At 47.8% G+C, this 21,322-nt stretch overlaps 1 protein-coding gene across 3 annotated transcripts in view; it reads right to left on the minus strand.

The window, feature by feature from the left end:
• Window positions 1–2,182: 2,182 nt before the first annotated feature.
• LOC127581802 (mucosal pentraxin-like) overlaps window positions 2,183–21,322 on the minus strand; it is an 81,912-nt gene continuing 62,772 nt past the window's right edge. Inside the window, exons 1-3 of one of the 3 annotated variants that reach the window (XM_052036516.1) lie at window positions 7,251–7,326; window positions 6,484–6,559; window positions 2,183–3,616 (exon numbers count right to left, since the gene is read on the minus strand). In XM_052036516.1, the coding sequence (XP_051892476.1) occupies window positions 3,000–3,616; window positions 6,484–6,547 (681 nt within the window). In that variant the 5' untranslated portion in view covers window positions 6,548–6,559; window positions 7,251–7,326 and the 3' untranslated portion in view covers window positions 2,183–2,999. Of the gene's footprint in view, window positions 3,617–6,483; window positions 6,560–7,220; window positions 7,327–21,322 lie in introns of those variants that run through there. The other 2 variants (XM_052036514.1, XM_052036515.1) reach the window with 2 other exon arrangements.

Consider the following 21,322-nt stretch of genomic DNA (forward strand, 5'->3'; position numbering starts at 1 on the left):
CCCGGTGTCCTTGGCAAACTGGGCCACTTGTCCTTCTTTCCCATCAGCTGTGTTGTCAACAAATGCAGTGAATAGTTACAGCCCCAATATATTCCTTGCAGGACACCACTCGTCACCTCCCATTGATGAAGAACTCCAGCTCATTATCCCCACTCTCAGTTCCTGCCACACGGCCAGTTCCAGACCAGGGCAGTAAATTCCCTCCAATTCCATGAGCTTTGACCTCAGCCGACAGTCTGTCATGAGAGAGATTAACTCATGACTTGTGGACGTCCAGATCTGTAACACTCCAGGATGGTCGTCCTTTCAGAACATCCAATCAGATTTGTCAGTCATGACTGACCACTTACAAATCTACAATTCCCAGGCAGATCACAACAGTGAATAGTTACAGCCACAAAATAATCATTAGTGGGGAAGAATCCTAACCTTTCTGCATCACTGTGTTGTGAATTTGTGCGTCCTGCTGTTGGTGGGGTGTTGCAGGACAATAAACTCTTCAATGAACACTGAGCTGTGCTGCTGTGAGCCTTGGTTAGTTTGTCCCCAGGGGAATGGGTCAGGTCCAACTTAGCAATGAGGGTCTACCAAGGGAGGCTGGAGCATCTCCCTGTGGATCTGGTTGAGGAGATGTGAATGGCACTGGAGATTACGTCGACATCCCGACCTCTGACCTTATACTGGGAGGAAGATCATTGATGAAGCAGCTGAAGGTGGTTGGGCCCAGGACACTGCCCTGAGGAACTCCTTCCTCTTCTTTACAGACACAGTTGTGCTTTCAGTAAAGTTCAACCTGAACTCAAGCAGGTTATATAAAATTGTGTCAGAAGGGAATCAATGTTCCTTTATAACTTCCATCCTACGTTAGTTCATTGTACTTTCACATACTAGATACTGTAAATGCAATTTTGCTATTTCATTAAACAGGATGTTTCTCCTTAACCATAAATACTGTTCACACCTGCTTCCCTTTAACTCTGACATTGAACACCACTTCTCCACTGATCCTTTGGAGGATTCTGTTCCCATGTGGACACGGGATCTTTCCTGTTTGCAGTTCCCTTCCAAGCTGGTAAAGTTTGGCCTGAGCATTCCTTCCTTCAAATAAAACAAGCTCACCATGAAGTGTGATTGACACAGCCCCAACACACACTGTCTTTCAAGAGGAATGAATATCTCACTGTGAACGAAAGAGGAGCAAAAGGTCGACTGAACTTCCTGTCATGGGGAACCTGGTGTCAGTGATGACCTTCTGACCTGTTGGAAGCTGGAGAGGAAATCCTGTTGAACTGCCCACTGCCATTCATGACGGCTGTGGTATTCGGGTGAGCTGATGTGTTGGTTCAGGGATCACTTTGTGAGTCTGTGACAAGCTGCATTTGATGTTGAGCATTCCTGTAATCGTGTGTTGCAGGATCACCGGGTTGACATCTCACTTCCAGGTAAGCCCAGTGCTGCTCCCGGCACGTCCCTCTGCAGCCCTCATTGAGCCAGTGTTGTTCCCCTGGTGTGAAACTAACAGTAGAGTCTGACATTGGGGGGGGGGGAGTGGAAGAACCCGACTGTGACGGCAGGGGAGGGTCTGACAGTTTGATTTGGTGGGAGGGGCCTGACCTTTGTGCAGGGGTGGGGGTGGTGTGTGGAGTGAATGTTTAATGTGGTGGATGGGGTGCAACCAAGGGGCTGCTTTTATCTCCATCTTCTTGGGTGATGTCTGAGCTGTTCTCACCCAGACAAGTGTCCGTACTCCAGCACACTGCCACAGGCCGTGAGGGTCCCTTTGAAGAAGATCCCCACATGATTTATGGGGCCAGTTGAGATCAGTTTCTGGTCAGTGCGGACCCCGGCACGTGGATTTGGAGAAGTCAGCAATGGGAATGCCACAGAACATCAAGATGTGTCTTGGTGCTGAGATTACTGGGTGATAATGACCCCAGCTGACCAGCATCGTTCCACACACGACACCCCCCAGTGGAGTTCTGCTCAGTTCCCCAAGGCTTCAGATTCACCCGGTTGTTTCATTGACACTCAGTCCAAAGGAAACATGTTTGTCAGCAGCTCAGCTCTACGCTGGTCTGTGTCATGAGTCGATTTAATGATGGGAACTGAGAGTACACTGAGCTTTAACTGAAGACCATACACAGACACACACACAGTAATTACACACACAAGATCCTTATTGTTTTGGTGCTAATTTACTAAGCTGATGAAACTGCAGTGTTACTGTTCAATCTCAGTCACTCGAGGTACAGTACATATTGTGAGCTTTCCAAAGGGAGGTTAACAAACAATGTGACATCAAGAGGGTAATACAGAGAGAGGCAGTAATAGTTGCAATCAGCACAATCTAAGTCAAGAGCAGGATCAGCTTCCACCACAGGGACTTTCCCACAGTCCGTGTCTGCCCATCACCATCACACCCGCACCCCTGACACTTTACTGTCTGCATGTGTGTGTCAGAGAGATGGCACCAAATGTCCCTGACACTGCTTTGTGCTGGTGCACCTTTTAATTGGGATGCTGAACTGTTCCTGGTGAGATTTGAGGAAGGGTTCCAGCAGGATGGATGAGGAGAGGTGTCTGGTTAAGGAGGGAGGACTTGTCTGTCCTGAGCAGTTGGTGTTATTTCTGGGGTTCAGTCAGGCTCAGTGTGAGGGGCAGTACCCTGGGGTTTACACCCTGCTGATCCCTGTAGACATCCATCAGAGTTCCCTGATCCCTGTCCATCTCCCAATGTGACAGAGAATGGCTGAGACTCTTGTGTCCTGAGTCTGAAGCCATTCCCCCGTCAGTGAGGGTGATGATAAACTGGGAGGACTCAGTGAGTTGTCCCTTATCCAGAGGTAAACAGCCCTTTATTCTCGAATCTACTTCACTACTTCTACAGTTGATCTGATTTAGAGAGGAAAGGTCACAATGAAAGGTCATAGTCAGTGAAAGTAGTTTGGGGAGACTGTGTTCCCTGTGCACATTTTAATCCTTTTTGTAACCAAATCATTTTAAACTTTGCAATCGTTATTGTCTTCAATTCTCACGTTCCCTGCTGATCTATAGTATGTTGTTCCCCAGTTGATAATGTTCCCTCCGGTACCGAAACAACCCTCACTTATCAACTCAGTCTCACTAGTTTCCAGCACATGATCCCACATGTGAACATCAGTTATCTCCCCTACGAAGGACTGACCTTTGTCAAAACCTCCCCCAACGCTGTCCTGTTCCTGACCAAGGATAAACTGACCAGAACCTTCCACAAACTGACCCTTCCCACCAACCTTCTGTAGGCTGCGTTGTCCATTTACCCAGACTGTTACTGAACCCTCTTTAGATTCCCAGGCTATACAAATGTGTCTCAGCAAGGCATCCATTTTTGGGAGGGAAAACTTTGCGACAATACCACCTAAATACAGGGAGATGTGTCCATCAGCCGTTTGCCAAATCAGTAGTTCGTTGTCATGTCTGGACGTTGCATAGGAGAACAAACTGTAATCGCGGGACGCTTCAGAGGCGGCCCTGAGGCAGACGGTAAAGGCAGTCAAACTGGAGAAAGACGATGGGAAAACTCTGACATAGCTGTTGGCTGTTTGCTCTGGAAATATCAATGATTTCCCCTCCAGGCCTGTAAAACATGAAGAGTTAGATACGGTTAAGTCGCAGTTTGAAATGTCACCACTAGTCTGTGTTTGTGAGGTGGAGCACAGCAGTAACTGGTGACCAGTATTCAGGGAAGAACAAGTCTTTGTACTCAGAGTGGGAGGAGTGTGTGAAGTGTGTTCGGCAGCAGTTTGTGGCCCAGTGAGGAAGGCCGTAATATTGGACGTGGTTCTGGAAAATGAGCCAGAACCAGTGGAGCAGGTGGCAGTCAGGGAAAACCTTGGAAACAGTGATCATCAAGATCAAAGTTTTAGAATATCAATACGACAGGATATAGAGCACTGCAAGGTAGAAACAGACATCAAAATGGCCCAGCAAGTCTCTCCATTTTATCTAAACACTGCGATGAACCACCCAGCATTAACCCAGAACTTACGTAGAACATAGAACACTTCAGCACAATACAGGCCTGTTACTGTGTGCAAACATCGTTCAAGGTGCATCTTAGGACAGTGGTACTGAGGAAGATCCCAGGTCCCTAGCATCAACTTAGATGCAACAAGGTTGCTCCCAGCCCAGTTGACCTTACAAAGTGCTCCCCACACATTCCCGGGCACTGGGGAATTCACTGTGAGATCAGTCCCACAGACAGTTCATGCAACAGACTGACATAGTGGCACTTGATGAATCCCAGTCGACAGACAATGTGCCAGACTCCCCCTTCACCGGACATGGACAAGGATCCATTTCAATGGGGTGTGTCTAGCACAAGCTGGCAGGCAAAACCATGACTTAACAATAGGAGGCCTTCAAGATGGAGATGTTTCAGCTGCTGTCTGGGTCGGTTCCCATCAGAGAGGAAGGTCACAATTTGAAGGCTAGAATTCCCTGGACAACCAAAAGGAGAACCAGCTGAAGGGAAGTTTTGAAGATGATAGTTCAGACACTGGGAATGTTCTCCCCAATCTCCTTTGATACCCTGAGATGGAAGATGGAAGGTGTTCCAGCAGTTCTTTTTGCAGCGGGCGGTCTGGGTGTGGATTGCAGCATCAGAAGTATCAGTGGAGGCGATTCCACCTGACAGTACAATAGGGAGCTGAATTTAGAATAGAGGTAAGATCTCCCAGGACGAGGGGCAGTTGGTCTTCTGCAGTCAGCGTTGTGCATCAGTCAGCGTCATTCTGGGGAATGAACAATTCCATGACTCTGACCCAGTGATGAGAAAGCAGCACAACAGGGGAGGTGGGGGGGGGGGGGTGTCGGTGGGTCTTGGAGCTGATGGTGCTCTCGTGCATCGACGGCCTTTCTCCTTCCAAGTGGCGGAGACACTCGGTGCCACTTTGGGTAATGGACATTGAGGTTCCCACCCAGTGTGCAACCTGTGTCCTCATTACATCCAGTACTTTTTGCAATGCTCTGCAGACTGCATACAGTGCCACCTACCCTGTGTCCTTGGCAAACTGGGCCATTTGTCCTTCTCTCCCATCAGCGGTGTTGTCAACAAATGCAGTGAATAGTTACAGCTCCAATATAATCCTTGCAGGACACCACTCATCACCTCCCGTTGATGAAGAACTCCTGCTCATAATCCCTATTCTCAGTTCCTGCCACACGGCCAGTTTCCACACCAGGGCAATAAAATCCCACCAATTCCATGAGCTTTGACCTCAGCCGACAGTCTGTCATGAGAGAGATTAACTCATGACTTGTGAACGTCCAGATCAGTAACACCCCAGGATGGTCGTCCTTTCAGAACATCCAATCAGATTTATCAGCTGTGACCGACTATTTACAAATCCCTGCTGGTTCCCTCTGATCAGCTGAACGTTCAGTCACGATGCACGAGTAAAGACTGATCATTCCCAGATAGATCGTAGGCTAACTGGTCCATAATTCCCAAATTTCCCATTGGAATGTGTATGGAGGCTTTGGATAAAGTGCAGAAAAGGTTCACGAGGATGTTGTCTGGTTTGAAGACTATTAGGTATAAGGAGAGGTTGAACAAACTTGGATTGTTTTCTCTGGAGCTTCAGAGGCTGAGGGGTGACCTGGCAGGATATAAAATCAAGAGAGGCATAAAAAGGGTGGATAGCCAGAGTCTTTTCCCATGGTGGAAATGTCAAATACTAGGGGGCAGAGGTTTAAGGTAGAGGGAGAAAGCTTAAACTTGCGAGGCAAGTTTTCCTTTTACACAGAGTGTTAGGTGCCTGGAATGCACTGCGAGGGGAGGTGGTGCAAACAGATAAGATAGCAACGTTTCAGAGGCATTCAGACAGACACATGAACTGGCAGGGAATAGAGGGATACATGCCATATGCAGGCAGACGGGATCAGTTTACAGAGACATCGTGGTCAGCACAGACATGGTGGGCTGAAGGGCCTGTTACTGTGCTGTACTGTTCTATGTTCTATCCCTCACTCCCGTCATCAACAGAACAACAAGCACCATTTACCAACCTGAAGGAACAATTTCCAGACCAGGAGAACTTTTGAAGATCATTCATGGTTTGACCAAAATACAACACATCTTGTCCCAGTATCACCTGAACTGTCACATCTTCCTGTTCTCACCTTCCTAAACAGCTAAATCCAGACATTCTTCACCATGGGAAATGACTTTAAAAAGATCCCAATGATTCCAGTGCATTGAAGAACAACAAACTTTGGGAGATGATAACTCACTGTCGTTACCATTTTTCATATGGGGCACTGAATGAGTTCATCCACAACACAGGTTCAAACCCACCAAGGTCTTTAAATGTGTGTGCCCCTTTCCTGCAGTATCCAACAGGCTGGGATAGAACCTGAGATCTTCCTCAGTACTACTGTCCTAAGAGGCACCTTGAATGATGTTTGCACACAATAACATTTTATATCAGAACAAGTACATACCTGCACTGTCAGATCCTGACAGGTAAATGCAGATCACAAGCACAATTGGAATGAAGGGGTTCATCCTGTCTCCAGCCTGTTAAAACAAAGAATCCTAATTCATTTCAACTTGGTGTCATAGAGCTGTCTTGCATGGAAAAAGGCCCTTTGGCCCGTACGTGTCTGTGCCAACCAAGATGTATATTCAAGCTAATCCCATTTCCTAGCACATGGCCCATATTGCTCTAAACTCTTGGCATCCATAACTGTCCACATACTTCTTAGATTTATCTACTGTACCTGCCTCACCCACTTCCTCTGGCAGCTGGTTCCATATATCTACCACCCACTGTGTAAAAAAGATGCCCCTCAGGATCTCATTAAACCTTTCCCCTCTAACTTTAAAACTATGCCCACTGGTTTATGATTCCCCAAGCATCAAAAACAGACCACTCATCCCATCTATGCCCCTTATGATTTTATATACCTCTATGAGATCACCCCTCAGTCTCCTACGCTCCAAGGATTAAAGGCGCTGCCCTTATAGCCCGGTCCCGTGAGTCCTGGCAATATACTTGTAAATCTTTTTTGTACGCTTACTACTTTAATCACATCGTGCCCAAAACTGAACACAATACTCCAAGTGTGGCCTCAACAATCTCTTGTACAATAGCAACAACACTTCCTGACCTCCCGTCGATCCATTTCAAGTAACAGTTGTGTGTCAGTAACACACAGATAGTCCCTCTGCTACTCACTGTGATCCGTCTGCAACAAGCCAGCCTCACCTCAGGTCGATCCAACACCCTGGGCACAAACTGCTGTAATTTATATTCCTCTGAACTCAGTCACGGCGGAAAGAACTGACGGGGTGGAGCAAACTCTGCTGCCAGTCAATAGTCAGAGAACTGTCACTGGCCTCAGTGTCCACAGCAGCGGTTTGTACTGTCAGCACCAGATAATGAGGGTGTGGAGGGAGCTGTTGGGGATTCAGGAGTTATGGAATTATATGTGTACGCCAGGTATTAATTCAAACAAGAACCAGGCTTCAGTTCTTAATGTGAATTACAAGCAGTAATCAGTTTGAAGTTAATGGGACAGCTTTGTAAACAGACAGCACTGTCTACAGAGCACAGGCTGCTGGTCCACAGCAGAGGGTTGGCTGCTCAAGAGAAATGGTTTGCAAAGTGAAGTGACCATGAGACGTTCTTGTCTGCATCAATGGAGGTATGTTAATTGGCCTGAATCAAAGCAGGCAATTATGGCTAAGTTATTTTGCACCATTGTGACCAAGTTCAAGGAAACTTGCAGACCAGATTGATATTGTCACTTAGCACATCAAACATGGTCAGAGGATGAGAGGAGACATGATAGAGGTATATAAAATATTGAGAGGAATGGATAGAGTAGACAGTCAGCGCCTCCTTCCCAGAGCACCAATGCTCAAGACGAGAGGTCATGGCTTTAAGGTTATGGGTGGGAGGTTCAGGGGAGATGTCAGAGGGAGGTTTTTCACCCAGAGAGTGGTTGGTGCATGGAATGCACTGCCTGGGGTGGTGGTGGAGGCAGATACATTGAACAGGTTCAAGAGTTTGTTGGATAGGCGTATGGAGGAATGTGAGATAGAGGGATATGCGGGAGGAAGGGGTTAGGTAGTGTGAGGGTGGTCTGATGGATGGCACAACATGGTGGGCCGAAGGGCCTGTTTTGTGCTGTATGGTTCTATGGTTCTATGGTTCTAATAGTTGGGATATTTGTGCACTCAGAGAGTCAGCCCTCACAACCTTAGTTCTAGGTGCCTGGGTTCTCTGTGCTCAGAAGCCTATAGACTGTCCGTGTGAATTGGTTGGTCCCAGCAAAGGTGTTTGAACATTCAGAGGTGTCTCCCATTGTAGATATGTAACTCAGTGGAAGCATTGTTTACTTCAATATTTTGAGTCTGCCAATGTCATTGTAGCTACTGAAATTGTATTGAATCACCTGCTGTTACCTGAATCACCTGAGTTTACAAATGTGATGTGCTTTGAGTTTGGGAGACGAGACCGAGAGGATCTCCAAGAGAATGCCTATTTGTCATGACGAATAAAGACTTTGATGTCACCAGCTTCAGTATCTCTCCGGTGACTCAGTTCACAGTCACAACATTTGGGGGCTCGTCTGGGGTACCTTTGTGTCCCGTTATGTGGCCAGTGGCCTCATGAGCACAAAAGGGGGAGTTTGCAGAGTATATACTCTCTGGTTTGAAGAATGTGCTGTTTTATTTTTGTCCTTGCCTTGTCTTTTGCATGGAAATACTTTCAAGAAAGAAATAAGTGTCAGGCACAGCAAGAGACACAAAGCACACAAAGTGCAGAACTGGAGAGGAAAGGGACAGGTGCAGAGAAGAGGTGGGTGGGATGCAAATAGAGTGGGATGGATGTAAGGAACAGTTCGAGCACATGCAGAGAGAGAGAGAGAGAGAGAGCGAGAGCGAGAGCGAGATGGGGACAAGAAGCATGTTGAGGAATTGGAACAATATAGGGACAAATTAACCGGGGACTTGGACATCTGAGAGACAAATGGGGAAAGGCCCAGCAGGTGGGTGCTCACTGAGTAGCAGTCATAGGAATAGCCAAAGAGGAAGGTGAAGAGGTAGACCGGGTGATAATGGCCCGTGAGGTTGACAAGTCAGAATCAGATTCATTATCACTGTCATATGTTGTGAGATTTGTTGTTTTGCATCAGCAGTACAGTGCAAAATAAGTTTCAGAAATAAATAAATACTGCAAAAGAAGAATAATGGGTAGTATTCATGGACCATTCAAAAATCTGATGTGATATGATCTGAAGTGGGAACGTGCCAGCAAAGGGGGGAGGTTATACCTAGAAATGCCCATTGGGACAGCACCTATCGAGGTTAGACAATGCAGAATCCTGGCAACCCCAGCCAGCCCCTGACACTGATTACTACAATCCATAAACCCTTCACCCTCTGAGCTGCACCCACTTCGAGTTGCTTGTAGGAATGCAGAATTCTGGCAAGTTAGAATTATTGAAATTCACCAGATGCTCCTGAAAGGTGTTGGTTAAAGCCAAATGCCTGAGAGACCTGTAGGAGAGCATGACCCAGGGGGTGCAGGATGGAACCTGGGTGACCAGTGGGAGTGTCAGTAACGAGGAGAGATGTCAGAACTGTAAGGGAGAAATGACGCAGCGACTGGAGGGGAAGTGAGAGTAACCAGGGAATGATAATGTCGATGGTTCAGAGAGTGGATGAGCCCACCATTGACTATGAAAAGCGTAAATATCGTACCTATGCAGAATATTTGGGGCACACAATCCTGGTTGGGATGTAACACAATGAAAGTACTGTCAGACTCAAAATATTTAACTAAACAATGCCATTGTAGGTATTGAAATTGTATTGAATCATCTATCCTGAAGAGTATAAAAATGTTATGTACTTTGAGTTTGGGAGACCCTACCAAGATGGTCTGCAGGAGAATGCCTGCTTGTCATGATAAATAAAGACTTTTATATCACCAGCTTCAGTGTCTATCCAGTGACTCAGTTCACAACATGAGCCACCTGAATTCACCCTTCCCGGGAGGTGATGAATTTCACCCTTCCCCACCGATCACAGGTATTTCCCCCCAACCCCCTCACTCTGAAGTACAAAATGACCCTTCCCTCAGCCACAGGCCGACCCCTTGCTATCCCATCACCAATCCAAGTCTCCCAAGGTAGGGCACCATGTTACACATGTGGCCTTCTAGTTTGACTCTTTGAGGGTCTGATCCATGACATTATTTGATGTTGACAGAGAGAGAGAGAGAGAGAGAGAGAGAGAGAGAGAGAGAGAGAGAGAGAGAGAGAGAGAGAGAGAGAGAGAGAGAGAGAGAGAGAGAGAGAGAGAGATTTCAGGAATAATCCACTCTGGATCAACACCTAGGAACCTGTCCATTCAGCTGAATCAGTGGGTACTGGACTCTCTCCCCAACAGCAGTGGTCCCTATCTCTGGCTCTCTGCACCTTGGAGCCTGGTCAATACTTTTCCCTCCCTCTTCCCATCTGTCTGAATGTGAGTCTGGAGATTGTGTTCAAAATCTGCTTGTTTTACATCTTTGTAGATGGTCATCACCTGTTCCCTGAGTTCAGCCCAAACCTGTGCAGTTGTGGTAAAACTGGACAAGGCTCATGGGGCAGCACAACACAGAACTGTTTTCAATGGTGATTAAGACTGTGTAAATACCACAGATACAGCAGGACAACATAAGTGCTCCCAGTTGTACCAGCTACCACAAGGAAGTGCTGAAATATTGCAAAATAAACCCACATGACATCTATATTTCTTTTGCTCAATGTTGTGAATATTAAACATCTGAATGGGGAAAATATGTGGGCAGGTTGCCAAAGTGAAGCAATCTAAAATACCACATGTTGATTTTGGCTGTCAACTGAAATTGAACTCCATGATCAAATATTCAGGAGAAGAACCTTTGCACAGTCCTCACCTGGAAAGCATCCTGGTTCCAGGCTAACCCCTGCCCATGCACTAGACAGGACTCCTTTGTTATCACAGGAGCACAATGATAGGTTGTCAGTAAATGCAGACTGCGGCCAACCAGCCCAAGACAAAGCACAGATGAACACTGAGAGCAGCAGCACACTCTGTACCACTTTGTACAAGGCTCCACCAGACCTGTGCGACCTGCCCTCAATATGAAAATTTCACAGAGGGTGGTGTATCTCTTAAATTCTAAACACTGGAGTGTTGTGGAGGCAGGATCATTGGAGGTACTTAAAGAGGAGCTGGATAAATTTTTGGAAGATCAGGCAAGGCGTCAGGCCCCGATGGCGTACCTGGCTGGGTATTGAAAACCTGTGCTAACCAACTGGCTGAAGTATTCAAGGCTATCTTCAACCTGCTGCAGTCTGATGTTCCCACCTGCTTCAAAAGGGCAGCAATCATTCCGCTGCCCAAGAGGAGCAGGGTGAGTTGCCTCAATGACCATTGCCCAGTAGCACTCACATCTACTGTGATGAAGTGCTTCGAGAGTTTGGTTATGGCTAGAATTAACTCCTGCCTGAGCAAGGACCTGGACCTGCTGCAAGTCGCCCACTGCCACAACAAGCATACAATGGATGCAATCTCACTGGCTCTCCTCTCTACTTTGGAGCACCCAGACAACTGCAAGACCTATGTCAGGCTACTCTTTATCAATTACAGCTTGGGGTTCAACACCGTCATTCCCTCAGTACTAATAACCAAGCTTCAAAACCTGGGCTTCTATACCTCCCAGAGGGATCTTCAACTTCCTTACTGGGAGACTAGTCAGTGCAGATCGGTAATAACATCTCCTCCTCACTGATTATCGACACAGGCCCACTGTGCTACTCTCTCTACACTCATGACTGTGTGGCTGGGCACAGCTCAGATGCCATCTCTAAATTTGTTGATGACGCCACACAGATGGCGATGAGCAGACATACAGGAGCGAGGTAGATCGGCTGGTTGAGTGGTATCACAACAACAACCTCACAATCAACATCAGCAAGACCGATTGAGGACTTCAGGAAGGGGAAGTCGGGAGAACACACACCAGTTCTCATTGAGGGGTCAGCTGTGGAAAGGGTGAGCAGCTTCAGGTTCCTGAGCATCAACATCTCAGAGGATCTATCCTGGGCCCAACACATTGGCACAAAGAAGGCACGCCAGCAGTTCTACTTGGTTAGGAGTTTGAGGAGATTTGGGGCAGAGCATTCTGTCTGGTTGCATCACAGTCTGCTATGGAGCCTCCAATGCATAGGATCACAAGAGGCTGCAAAGGGTTATAGACTCAGCCACTCCATCACGGGCACAACCCTCCCCACCATCGAGGACATCGTCAAGAGGCGATGCCTCAAGAAGGCGGCATCCATCATTAAGGACCCTCACCATCCAGGACATGCCCTCTTCTCCTTACAACCATCAGGGAAGAAGTGCATACTGTATTCAGGAACAGCTTCTTCACCTCCGCTATCACATTTCTGAATGTTCCATGAACACAACCTCGTTATTCTTTTTATGCATTATTTATTTCCGTAATTTATAGTTTTTTATGTCTTTGCACTGTAGTGCTGCCACAAAACAACAAATTTCACATCATATATCAGTGATAATAAATCTGATCCTGATTTGAGGGCAATGGGATCTGGCACAGAAGAGGGGATGGGTCCTGATATAGATCAGCCATCTTCATGTTGAATGGTGGGATAGGCTTGAGAAGCCATGTTATACATGTGGCCTTCCAGCTTGACCCTTGGAGGCTCTGATCCATGACTTTATTTGATGTTGACTTAGAGGGTGAGACAAAGGTTTACCTCTTGTTTCTTCTTGGAATGCGGAAGTGGTGATGCCCTCTGATGACTGATTTCAGGAACGTATGTAAAGTTATTGGTATTGGTTTATTATTGTCACTTGTACCAAGGTACAGGGAAAAACTTGTCTTGCATACCGATCGTACAGGTCAATTCATTACACAGTAGTTACATTGAGTTAGTACAGAATGCATTGAGGTAGTACAGGTAAAAACAATAACAGTACAAAGTGTCACAGCTACAGAGAAAGTGCAGTGCAGGGAGGCAATAAGGTGCAAGGTCACAACAAGGTAAATTGTGAGGTCAGAGTCCATCTCATCGTTCAATCGTCTAATCACAGTGGGATAGAAGCTGTCCTTGAGCCTGGAGGTATTTGCCCTCAGGCTCCTGTATCTTCTACCTGATGGGAGAGGAGAGAAGAGGGGATGATCCAGGTGAGTGGGGTCCATGATTATGCTGGCTGCTTCACCAAGGCAGAAAGAGATAAAAATAGAGTCCAAGGAGGGGAGGTCGGTTTCCGTGATGCGCTGAGCTGTGTTCACAACTTGCTGCAGTTTCTTGTGGTCCCGGGCAGAGCAATTGCCATACCAAGCTACGGTGCATCCCGATAGGATGCATTCTATGGTGCATTGATAAAAGTTGGTGAGTGTCAAAAGGGACATACCAAATTTCTTTAGCTTCCTGAGGAAGTAGAAGCGCAGGTGAGCTTTCTTGGCCATGGCATCAACGTGATTTGAGCAGGACAGGATATTGGTGATGTTCACTCCCAGGAACTTGAAGCTCTCAACCCTCTTGACCTCAGCACCATTGATGTCAACAGGTGCATGTGTTCCCCCTTTCCTGAAGTCAATGACCAGCTCTTTTGTTTTGTTGACATTGAGGGAAAGGTTGTTGTCATGACACTATGCCACTAAGCTCTCTCTCTCCTTCCTGTATCCCGACTCATCGTTATCTGAGATACAGCCTACGACAGTGGTATCATCTGCAAACTTGTAGATGGAGTTAGAGCAGAATCTGGCCTCACAGTCATGAGCGTACAGGGAGTAGAGTAGAGGGATGAGGACACAGCCTTGTGGGGCACCAGTGTTGAGAATAATCATGCTGGAGGTATTGCTGCCTATCCTCACTGATTGCGGTCTGTTGGTCAGAAAGTCAAGGATCCAGTTGCAGAGGGAGGTGTTGGGTCCTAGGTCTCAGAGTTTGGTGACAAGTTTGCTTGAGATTATAACCATAGAACCATACAGCACAAAACAGGCCCTTCGGCCCACCATGTTGTGCCATCCATCAAACCACCCTCACACTATCTAACCTCTTCCTCCCACATATCCCTCTATCTCACATTCCTCCAAATGCCTATGCAACAAACTCTTGAACCTGTCCAATGTATCTGCCTCCACCACCACCCCAGGCAGTGCATTCCATGCACCAACCACTCTCTGGGTGAAAAACCTCCCTCTGACATCTCCCCTAAACCTCCCACCCATAACCTTAAAGCCATGCCCTCTTGTCTTGAGCATTGGTGCCCTGGGAAGGAGGCGCTGACTGTCTACTCTATCTATTCCTCTCAATATTTTATATACCTCTATCATGTCTCCCCTCATCCTCCTGCTTTCCAGTGAATAAGGCCTTAGCACCTTAAGCCTCTTCTCATATTCCATACGCTCTAATCCAGGCAGCATCCTGGTAAATCTCCTCTGCACCCGCTCCAACGCCTCCACATCCTTTCTAGAATGCAGCGACCAGAACTGAACACAGTATTCTAAGTGTGGTCTAACTAGAGTTTCGTAAAGCTGCATCATCACCTCGCGGCTCTTAAACTCAATCCCGCGACTTATGAAAGCCAACATCCCATTGGCCTTCTTAACTGCTCTATCCACCTGTGAGGCAACTTTCAGTGAACTGTGAATATGAACCCCCAGATCCCTCTGCTCCTCTACACTGCCAAGTACCTTGCCATTTACCTTGTACTCTGCCCTGGAGTTTGTCCTTCCAAAGTGTACCACCTCACACTTCTCCGGATTGAACTCCATCTGCCACTTGTCAGCCCAGATCCGCATCCTATCAATATCCCTCTGTAAGCTCCGACAGCACTCCACACTATCCACAACACCGCCGATCTTAGTGTCGTCCGCAAAATTACTAACCCAACATTCTACCCCCTCATCTAAGTCATCTATAAATATCACAAAAAGTAGAGGTCCCAGAACCGATCCCTGTGGGACACCACTAGTCACTGCCTTCTAATCCGAGGGCACTCCCTCCACCACAACCCTCTGCTTTCTACAGGCAAGCCAATTCCTAATCCACACAGCCAAGCTTCCCTGGATCCCTTGGCCTCTGACCTTCTGAAGAAGCCTACCATGAGGAACCTTATCAAACGCCTTACTAAAATCCATATAGACCACAGCCACCACACTACCCTCATCAATCTTCCTCGTCACCTCCTCAAAGAACTCTATCAGGCTTGTAAGGCAAGATCTTCCCTTCACAAAGCCATGCTGGCTGTCCCTAATCAGTCCATGATTCTCTAGGTGTTCATAGATCCTATCCCTCAGAATCCTTTCTAACAGCTTACCCACCACAGACGTGAGATTCACCGGTCTGTAATTCCCTGGACTATCCCTACTACCTTTTTTGAACTAGGGGACAACATTCGCCACCCTCCAATCCTCCGGCACCATCCCTGTGGACAACGAGGACTCAAAGATCCTTACCAGAGGTTCAACAATCTCATCCATCACCTCTTGAAGCAGCCTGGGGAAAATCCCGTCAGGACCCCAGAGTACTGAAGGCAGAGCTGTAGTCAGTAAACAATAGTTTAACGTGTCTTTACTGTCCAGATGCTGCAGAGATGAGTGTAGGGCCAGGGAGATGGCGTCCACTGTAGACCTGCTTCGGCGATAGGCGAATTGCAGTGGATCGAGATTGACTGAGAGGCTGGATTTGATGCATGCCATGACCAGCGTCTCAAAGCACTTCATGATGGTGGATGTCAGAGCCACTGGTTGGTAGTCATTAAGGCATGTTAATTTGTTTTTCTTTGGCACCGGGATGATAGTGGTCTTCTTAAAACAGGTGGGAACCTGAGATTGAAGCAGGGAGAGGTTAAATATGTCTGCAAATACCCCTGCCAGCTGATCAGCACAAGTTCTGAGAACTCAGCCAGGGACACTATCTTGCTTTTGTATTTGGTTACTGCCTGCATTAACACCTGGGAACCTGTCCATTCAGCTGAATCAGTAGGTCCTGGAGTCTCTCCCTATCTCTGGCTCTCTGCACCTTGGAGCCTGGTCAATACTTTTCCCTCTCTCTTCCCATTTGTCTGAATGTGAGTCCGGGGACTATGTACTAAACTTGCTTGTTTTACAGCTTTGTAGGTGGTGATCACCTGTTCCGAGTTCAGCCTGAACCTGTGCATTTGGGGTAAAACTGGACAAGGCTCATGGGCAGCACCACATTACCACGGTGGATCAGTCTGCATAAATACCAGCACTCCCAGTTGCACAACTGCTGAAGCTTACATCAGATGAAATATTACAAAACAAACTAACACGACATCTGTATTTATTTTATTTGTTGTAAATATCAGTCATCGGAATGTGGAAAATATGTGGGCAGGATGACCAAGTGAAGCAATCTGAAATACCATGTGTTGATTTTGGCTGGCAACTGAAATTGAACTCTTTATGATCAAATATCTTGTTCAGGAGAAGAATCTTTGCACAGTCCTCACCTGGGGAACATCCTGGTTCCAGACTTACCCTGGCCCATGCGCTGGACAGGACACATTAGGAGCACAGTGACGCGTTGTCAGCAAATGCAGACTGCGGCCAACCAGCCCAATGCAAAGCAGAGATGAACCTCTGTGACAGCAGCACAGACTCTGTAGCACCTTGTACAAGCCTCCACCAGACCTGTGCAACCCGCCCTCAATATGAACATTTCTCAGACTGTGGTGAATCTCTGAAATTCTATATCCTAGAGTGCTGTTGAGGCTGGATCACTGGAGGTATTTAAAGAGGTGGATAAATTATGGAAAGAGCAGGGATTTGAGACGATGGGGATCTGGCACAGAAGAGGGGAAGAAGCCTGGGACAGATCAGCCACCTTCATGTTGAATGGTGGGGTAGGTTTGAGGGGCCGAGTGGTCTACCTGCTCCCATTTGCTTGTGTTCATGTGTGGGTACTCCACTATCAGACAGCATCAGTTAATTTGTCCTTGTGCACTTTGCACCATGGAAGTGAGACTTTCAGTTTTGCAAAGTGGCCTTCCACCTTCCCACAGCAACTACAAATATAATAATGGGGATTCGGTGTTCTTGGATTGAGAGCAGACAGGAGGTGTGCGGTAACAAGGTCAGATCTGACCACAGTTGTTCATTACAGAATCAGGAGGATCTGCTAAGAAGCAACAGCAGGATCCCTCTGATGTTCTCAGTTGACCACTGTCAACTGACAGCGGAAGTACAGAACAGAACAGCATGGCCCCATGTATGGAGGAGAAAGGGATGTTGTTGCTGGCAGTAGGGCTGAAGTCATGGGATGTTGGCCAGGAACTGGGACCAGGAACCACACAGCAGCTCCCTCAGAGGACACTGTAAAACAATGCAGGGGCACCTAAACCCAGCACCTCCTGACACTTTACAGAGCTACCACTTGGCACAAGCACCAGGAGCCACAACAAATGGTTGGTTGCTTTACGTCAGGGGAAAGATGCTGCAAAGCTGTGTCTCCATTCGGTGTGTGGAGCAGATGTTGGGAGAAGGTGTGGAGACGGGGTGATGGGGGAAGAGAACCGCGTCAAACCTCGGTGACACGGATGACCTACCGTCTGAGGGATTGTACTGCAGCTGCTGACCGGTGCCTGAGGCGGTCCGCCCTGGGCTGTGAGCTCGGAGTGCGGGTGCAGGACATTGAGGGAGAGTGAGAATGGCGTCGCGTCCCTGCCCGCGGGTCCGGTCACGTGGTCACCGGCGGAGGCGGGAAGCCCCGGACCACATGGTCCCCGGCAGAGGCGGGAAGGTTCCTGCTGGGAAGCCGCCGTGGAGCCCCCGGCAGATGGTCAGCACATCGGCAGGGCTGAGAATTGAGAGCGCGGTGACAGCTGCGGACACCGGGCCGCAGCACGGTAACGGGTGGGTTGTTGGTCCTTCAGGTGCGATGTGTGGGGCTGTGGTTGGGTGTGGCCGGGCCAGGTCCGGCAGGGCTGTCGATCCTTGAGGAGATGTGGAGATGTGTCCCGGGCAGGGACGTGCAGAGGAAGCTGCCAACGATGGTGAGGGATTGGAGCAGGGAGCAGGGGGCAGGTGCCGGGGTATGGTGACAGGCCCTGAGTGCTGGAGCCACACCTGTGGGTGCAGGAGCAGCGCCCTGTCACCGACTGGGCCAGTGGGCTGTAGGACGGCGGGTTCACGGGTCCTGGGGACAAGTGTACCCTGGAACATTGTGGGAGGCAGGGGAAGAAATCGCATCCACCCTGGCATAGATTTATGTATCTTGCACAGCCATCCACGAGGGCCCAGAACACTGGAGGGTGACCAATGATGTGTTTTTATTTAAGAAGGGCTGCAAGGAGAAGCCAGGGAACTACAGGCTTGTGAGCCTGACATCAGTGGTGGATAAGTTACAGGAGGACACTCTGCTAGCTGGGGAAAGAGCACGAGAGAGATGCTGGGAACTGTAGCAGCCAGTGATGTCAAGTATCCCACTGGGCTTCAGGGGGATACTCTGCTGCCTAGGAAGAGATGTTGGGAACCACAGGACAGAGAGGCACAATGAACAAATGTCATGTAATCAACAACTGGTTGGTCTCAATTGAGAGCAGACAGCTTTACAGCCCCTGTGAACTATCACGTTGTAAACCATCCCACTGTGACCTCACAATCTACCTTGTTTGACCTTGCACCTTATTGTCTACCTGCAATGCACTTCGCTGTAGCTGTGACACTTTGCTCTGTGTATTCTGTTACTGTTTTTACCCTGTACTACCTCAATGCACTGTGTAATGATCTGTACGAACAGTACACAAGACAAATTTTTCACCGTATGTCAGTACAAGTGACAATAATAAACCAATACCAATTTAATTGACAACAGAACCACAAAGCAAAGAAAGACAGTGCAGGAAGGGTATGTGATCGACATCTTGTCAGTACCATTGTGAGAAAGTGGGTGGTGCTGACACAGCTCTGTGAGCTGACCCAGGACACGGAACAAGCAGATTTGGATGTTTTGGGAACTCCCATTCTGCGAAAGGGACAGACTGATGAATCACAAAAGCACAAACAGGTTTTAAATGGCTTATCTGGAAGAGGAAAAGATAGAGAGTGAGGCTGCCATTTAGGAGATTGCTACTGTAACTGAGAAATGCACAAACCTACAGGTAGCAGTAAAGTCCGTCCACCAGATGAGAAGGGAAGAAAAGTCTAAACCACCTCCTCATGTTACATGCCAACACCAAACTGACAAGTTAAAGGTGCAGTTCTCAGTTCGAAGAGGAATGATGTGCCCCTTTGGAACCGTGGAGCTGGATTGACGTCCATTGACGATGTGACTGTCATCAAAACCATCACCATACCTGCCAACCAGAAGCCATGGCTGACAGAGATACATCAACTGTTGAAAACTCGAGACGCTGCATTCAGGTCAGGTGATGCGGCAGCCCTCAGGGTGGGAAGGGCCGACCTGTACCGCAGCATCAAGGAGGCAAAGAGGAGTTATGCCCAGAAGATCCAGGGCTACTTCTCTGATACCAAGGACACAAGACGTCTGTGGCAGGGCATCCAGGCCATCACGGACTACAAGCCCCCACCTCGCACTTGCGACATTGATGCCCCCCTTCCAGATGCACTGAATGGCTTTTATGCTCGGTTTGATGCACTTAACAATGAACCTGCGAGCAAGACACCTCCACCGCTTAATGGCCAGGTACTTTGTCTGTCCTCAGCTAGTGTGAGGAAGATATTATCCAGGGTTGACCCTCGGAAATCAGCAGGACCTGATAACATACCTGGCCGTGTGCTCAGGGACTGCGCAGACCAGCTGGCAGATATATTCACCAACATCTTTAATGTTTCTTTGAGTCAAGCAGTTGTCCCCGTATGTTTCAAATCTACCACCATTATACCAGTGCCTAAAAAGACACCTGTAACCTGTTTAAATGACTACCGCCCCATGGTACTGACTTCAGTCATCATGAAGTGCTTCGAGAGGTTAGTCTTGCAACACATTAAATCCATTCTCCCTCTGTTACTGGACCCCCTTCAGTTTGCATACCGCCCCAATCAGTCAACTGAAGATGCAGTGTCCTCTGCCCTCCACCTGGCCCTGTCTCACCCAGATCAAAAGGACACTTATGTTAGGATGCTCTTCATAGACTTCAGCTCCGCCTTGAACACTATCATCCCACAGAACCTCATAAGGAAGCTACACCTACTGGGCCTTCGCACCTCCACCTGCAACTGGATTCTGGACTTCCTCTCTGAAAGGCCACAGTCAGTTCGTATTGGAAATACCATCTCAAATATCACCAGGCTGAGCACTGGAGCCCCCCACTGCTGTTCACGCTGCTGACTCATGACTGTTCTGCCAACTCAAGCTCCAACCATATCATCGAGTTTGCTGATGATACAACAGTGGTGGGCCTCATCAGCAGGAATGATGAAACAGCTTACAGAGAGGAGATGGCGAGGCTGGTGGATTGGTGCTCAGTCAACAAGTTTTCCTTGAACATGGACAAAACAAGGGAGATGACTGTGGATTTTAGAAATGCCCAGGCTGACCATTCACCCCTGTGCATCAATGGCACCATTGTACAGAGAGTCAGCTGTTATAAGTTCTTGGGAATACACATAGCAGATGACCTGTCCTGGTCAACTAACATCTCCTCCCTTGCCAAGAAGACACAGCAGTGTCTCCACTTTTTACAGCGGCTGAAAAGAGCAAACCTGCCCTCCCCCACCCTCACCACATTCTACAGGGGTACCATTGAGAGTGTCCTGACTAGCTGCATCTCTGTGTGGTATGGTAACTGTAACATCTCTGACTGTAAGTCTTTGCAGAGAATTGTGAGTACAGCGAAAAAGATCACTGGAGTACCTCTTCCATCTATCTCCGATATTTACAATACATGATGGACACGTAAGGTTTATAGAATTATAGACAATTCTTCTCATCCCTCCCACAACCTATTTCTCCCACTGCCGTCCGGCAGGTGGTACCGGAGCATCCAGGCCAAAATTACTAGATTGTACAACAGCTTTCTCCCCCAGGCTGTCAGGCTCCTGAATACCCTGGTGGACAAATGCTGTGTCAAAAGCTCTGGTTTGCACAACGGCGTATAAGAACTCTGGCTGCTGCTGAACATGTTTATACAATGAGTACAACACACTGAGCTTGTATTTCTCTTGTCCAACTCGGTTTTGCACTAACTCTGCACTAAATCTGTATTTTGTATATACTGTTTTCTTGCATTAGTTGTACTTGCACTTCTGTTTTTGATTTTTTTTTGTTTTGGTTTGTG

Source organism: Pristis pectinata, chromosome 22 (genome assembly GCF_009764475.1).
Source record: "Pristis pectinata isolate sPriPec2 chromosome 22, sPriPec2.1.pri, whole genome shotgun sequence".
Lineage (NCBI taxonomy): Eukaryota > Metazoa > Chordata > Chondrichthyes > Rhinopristiformes > Pristidae > Pristis > Pristis pectinata.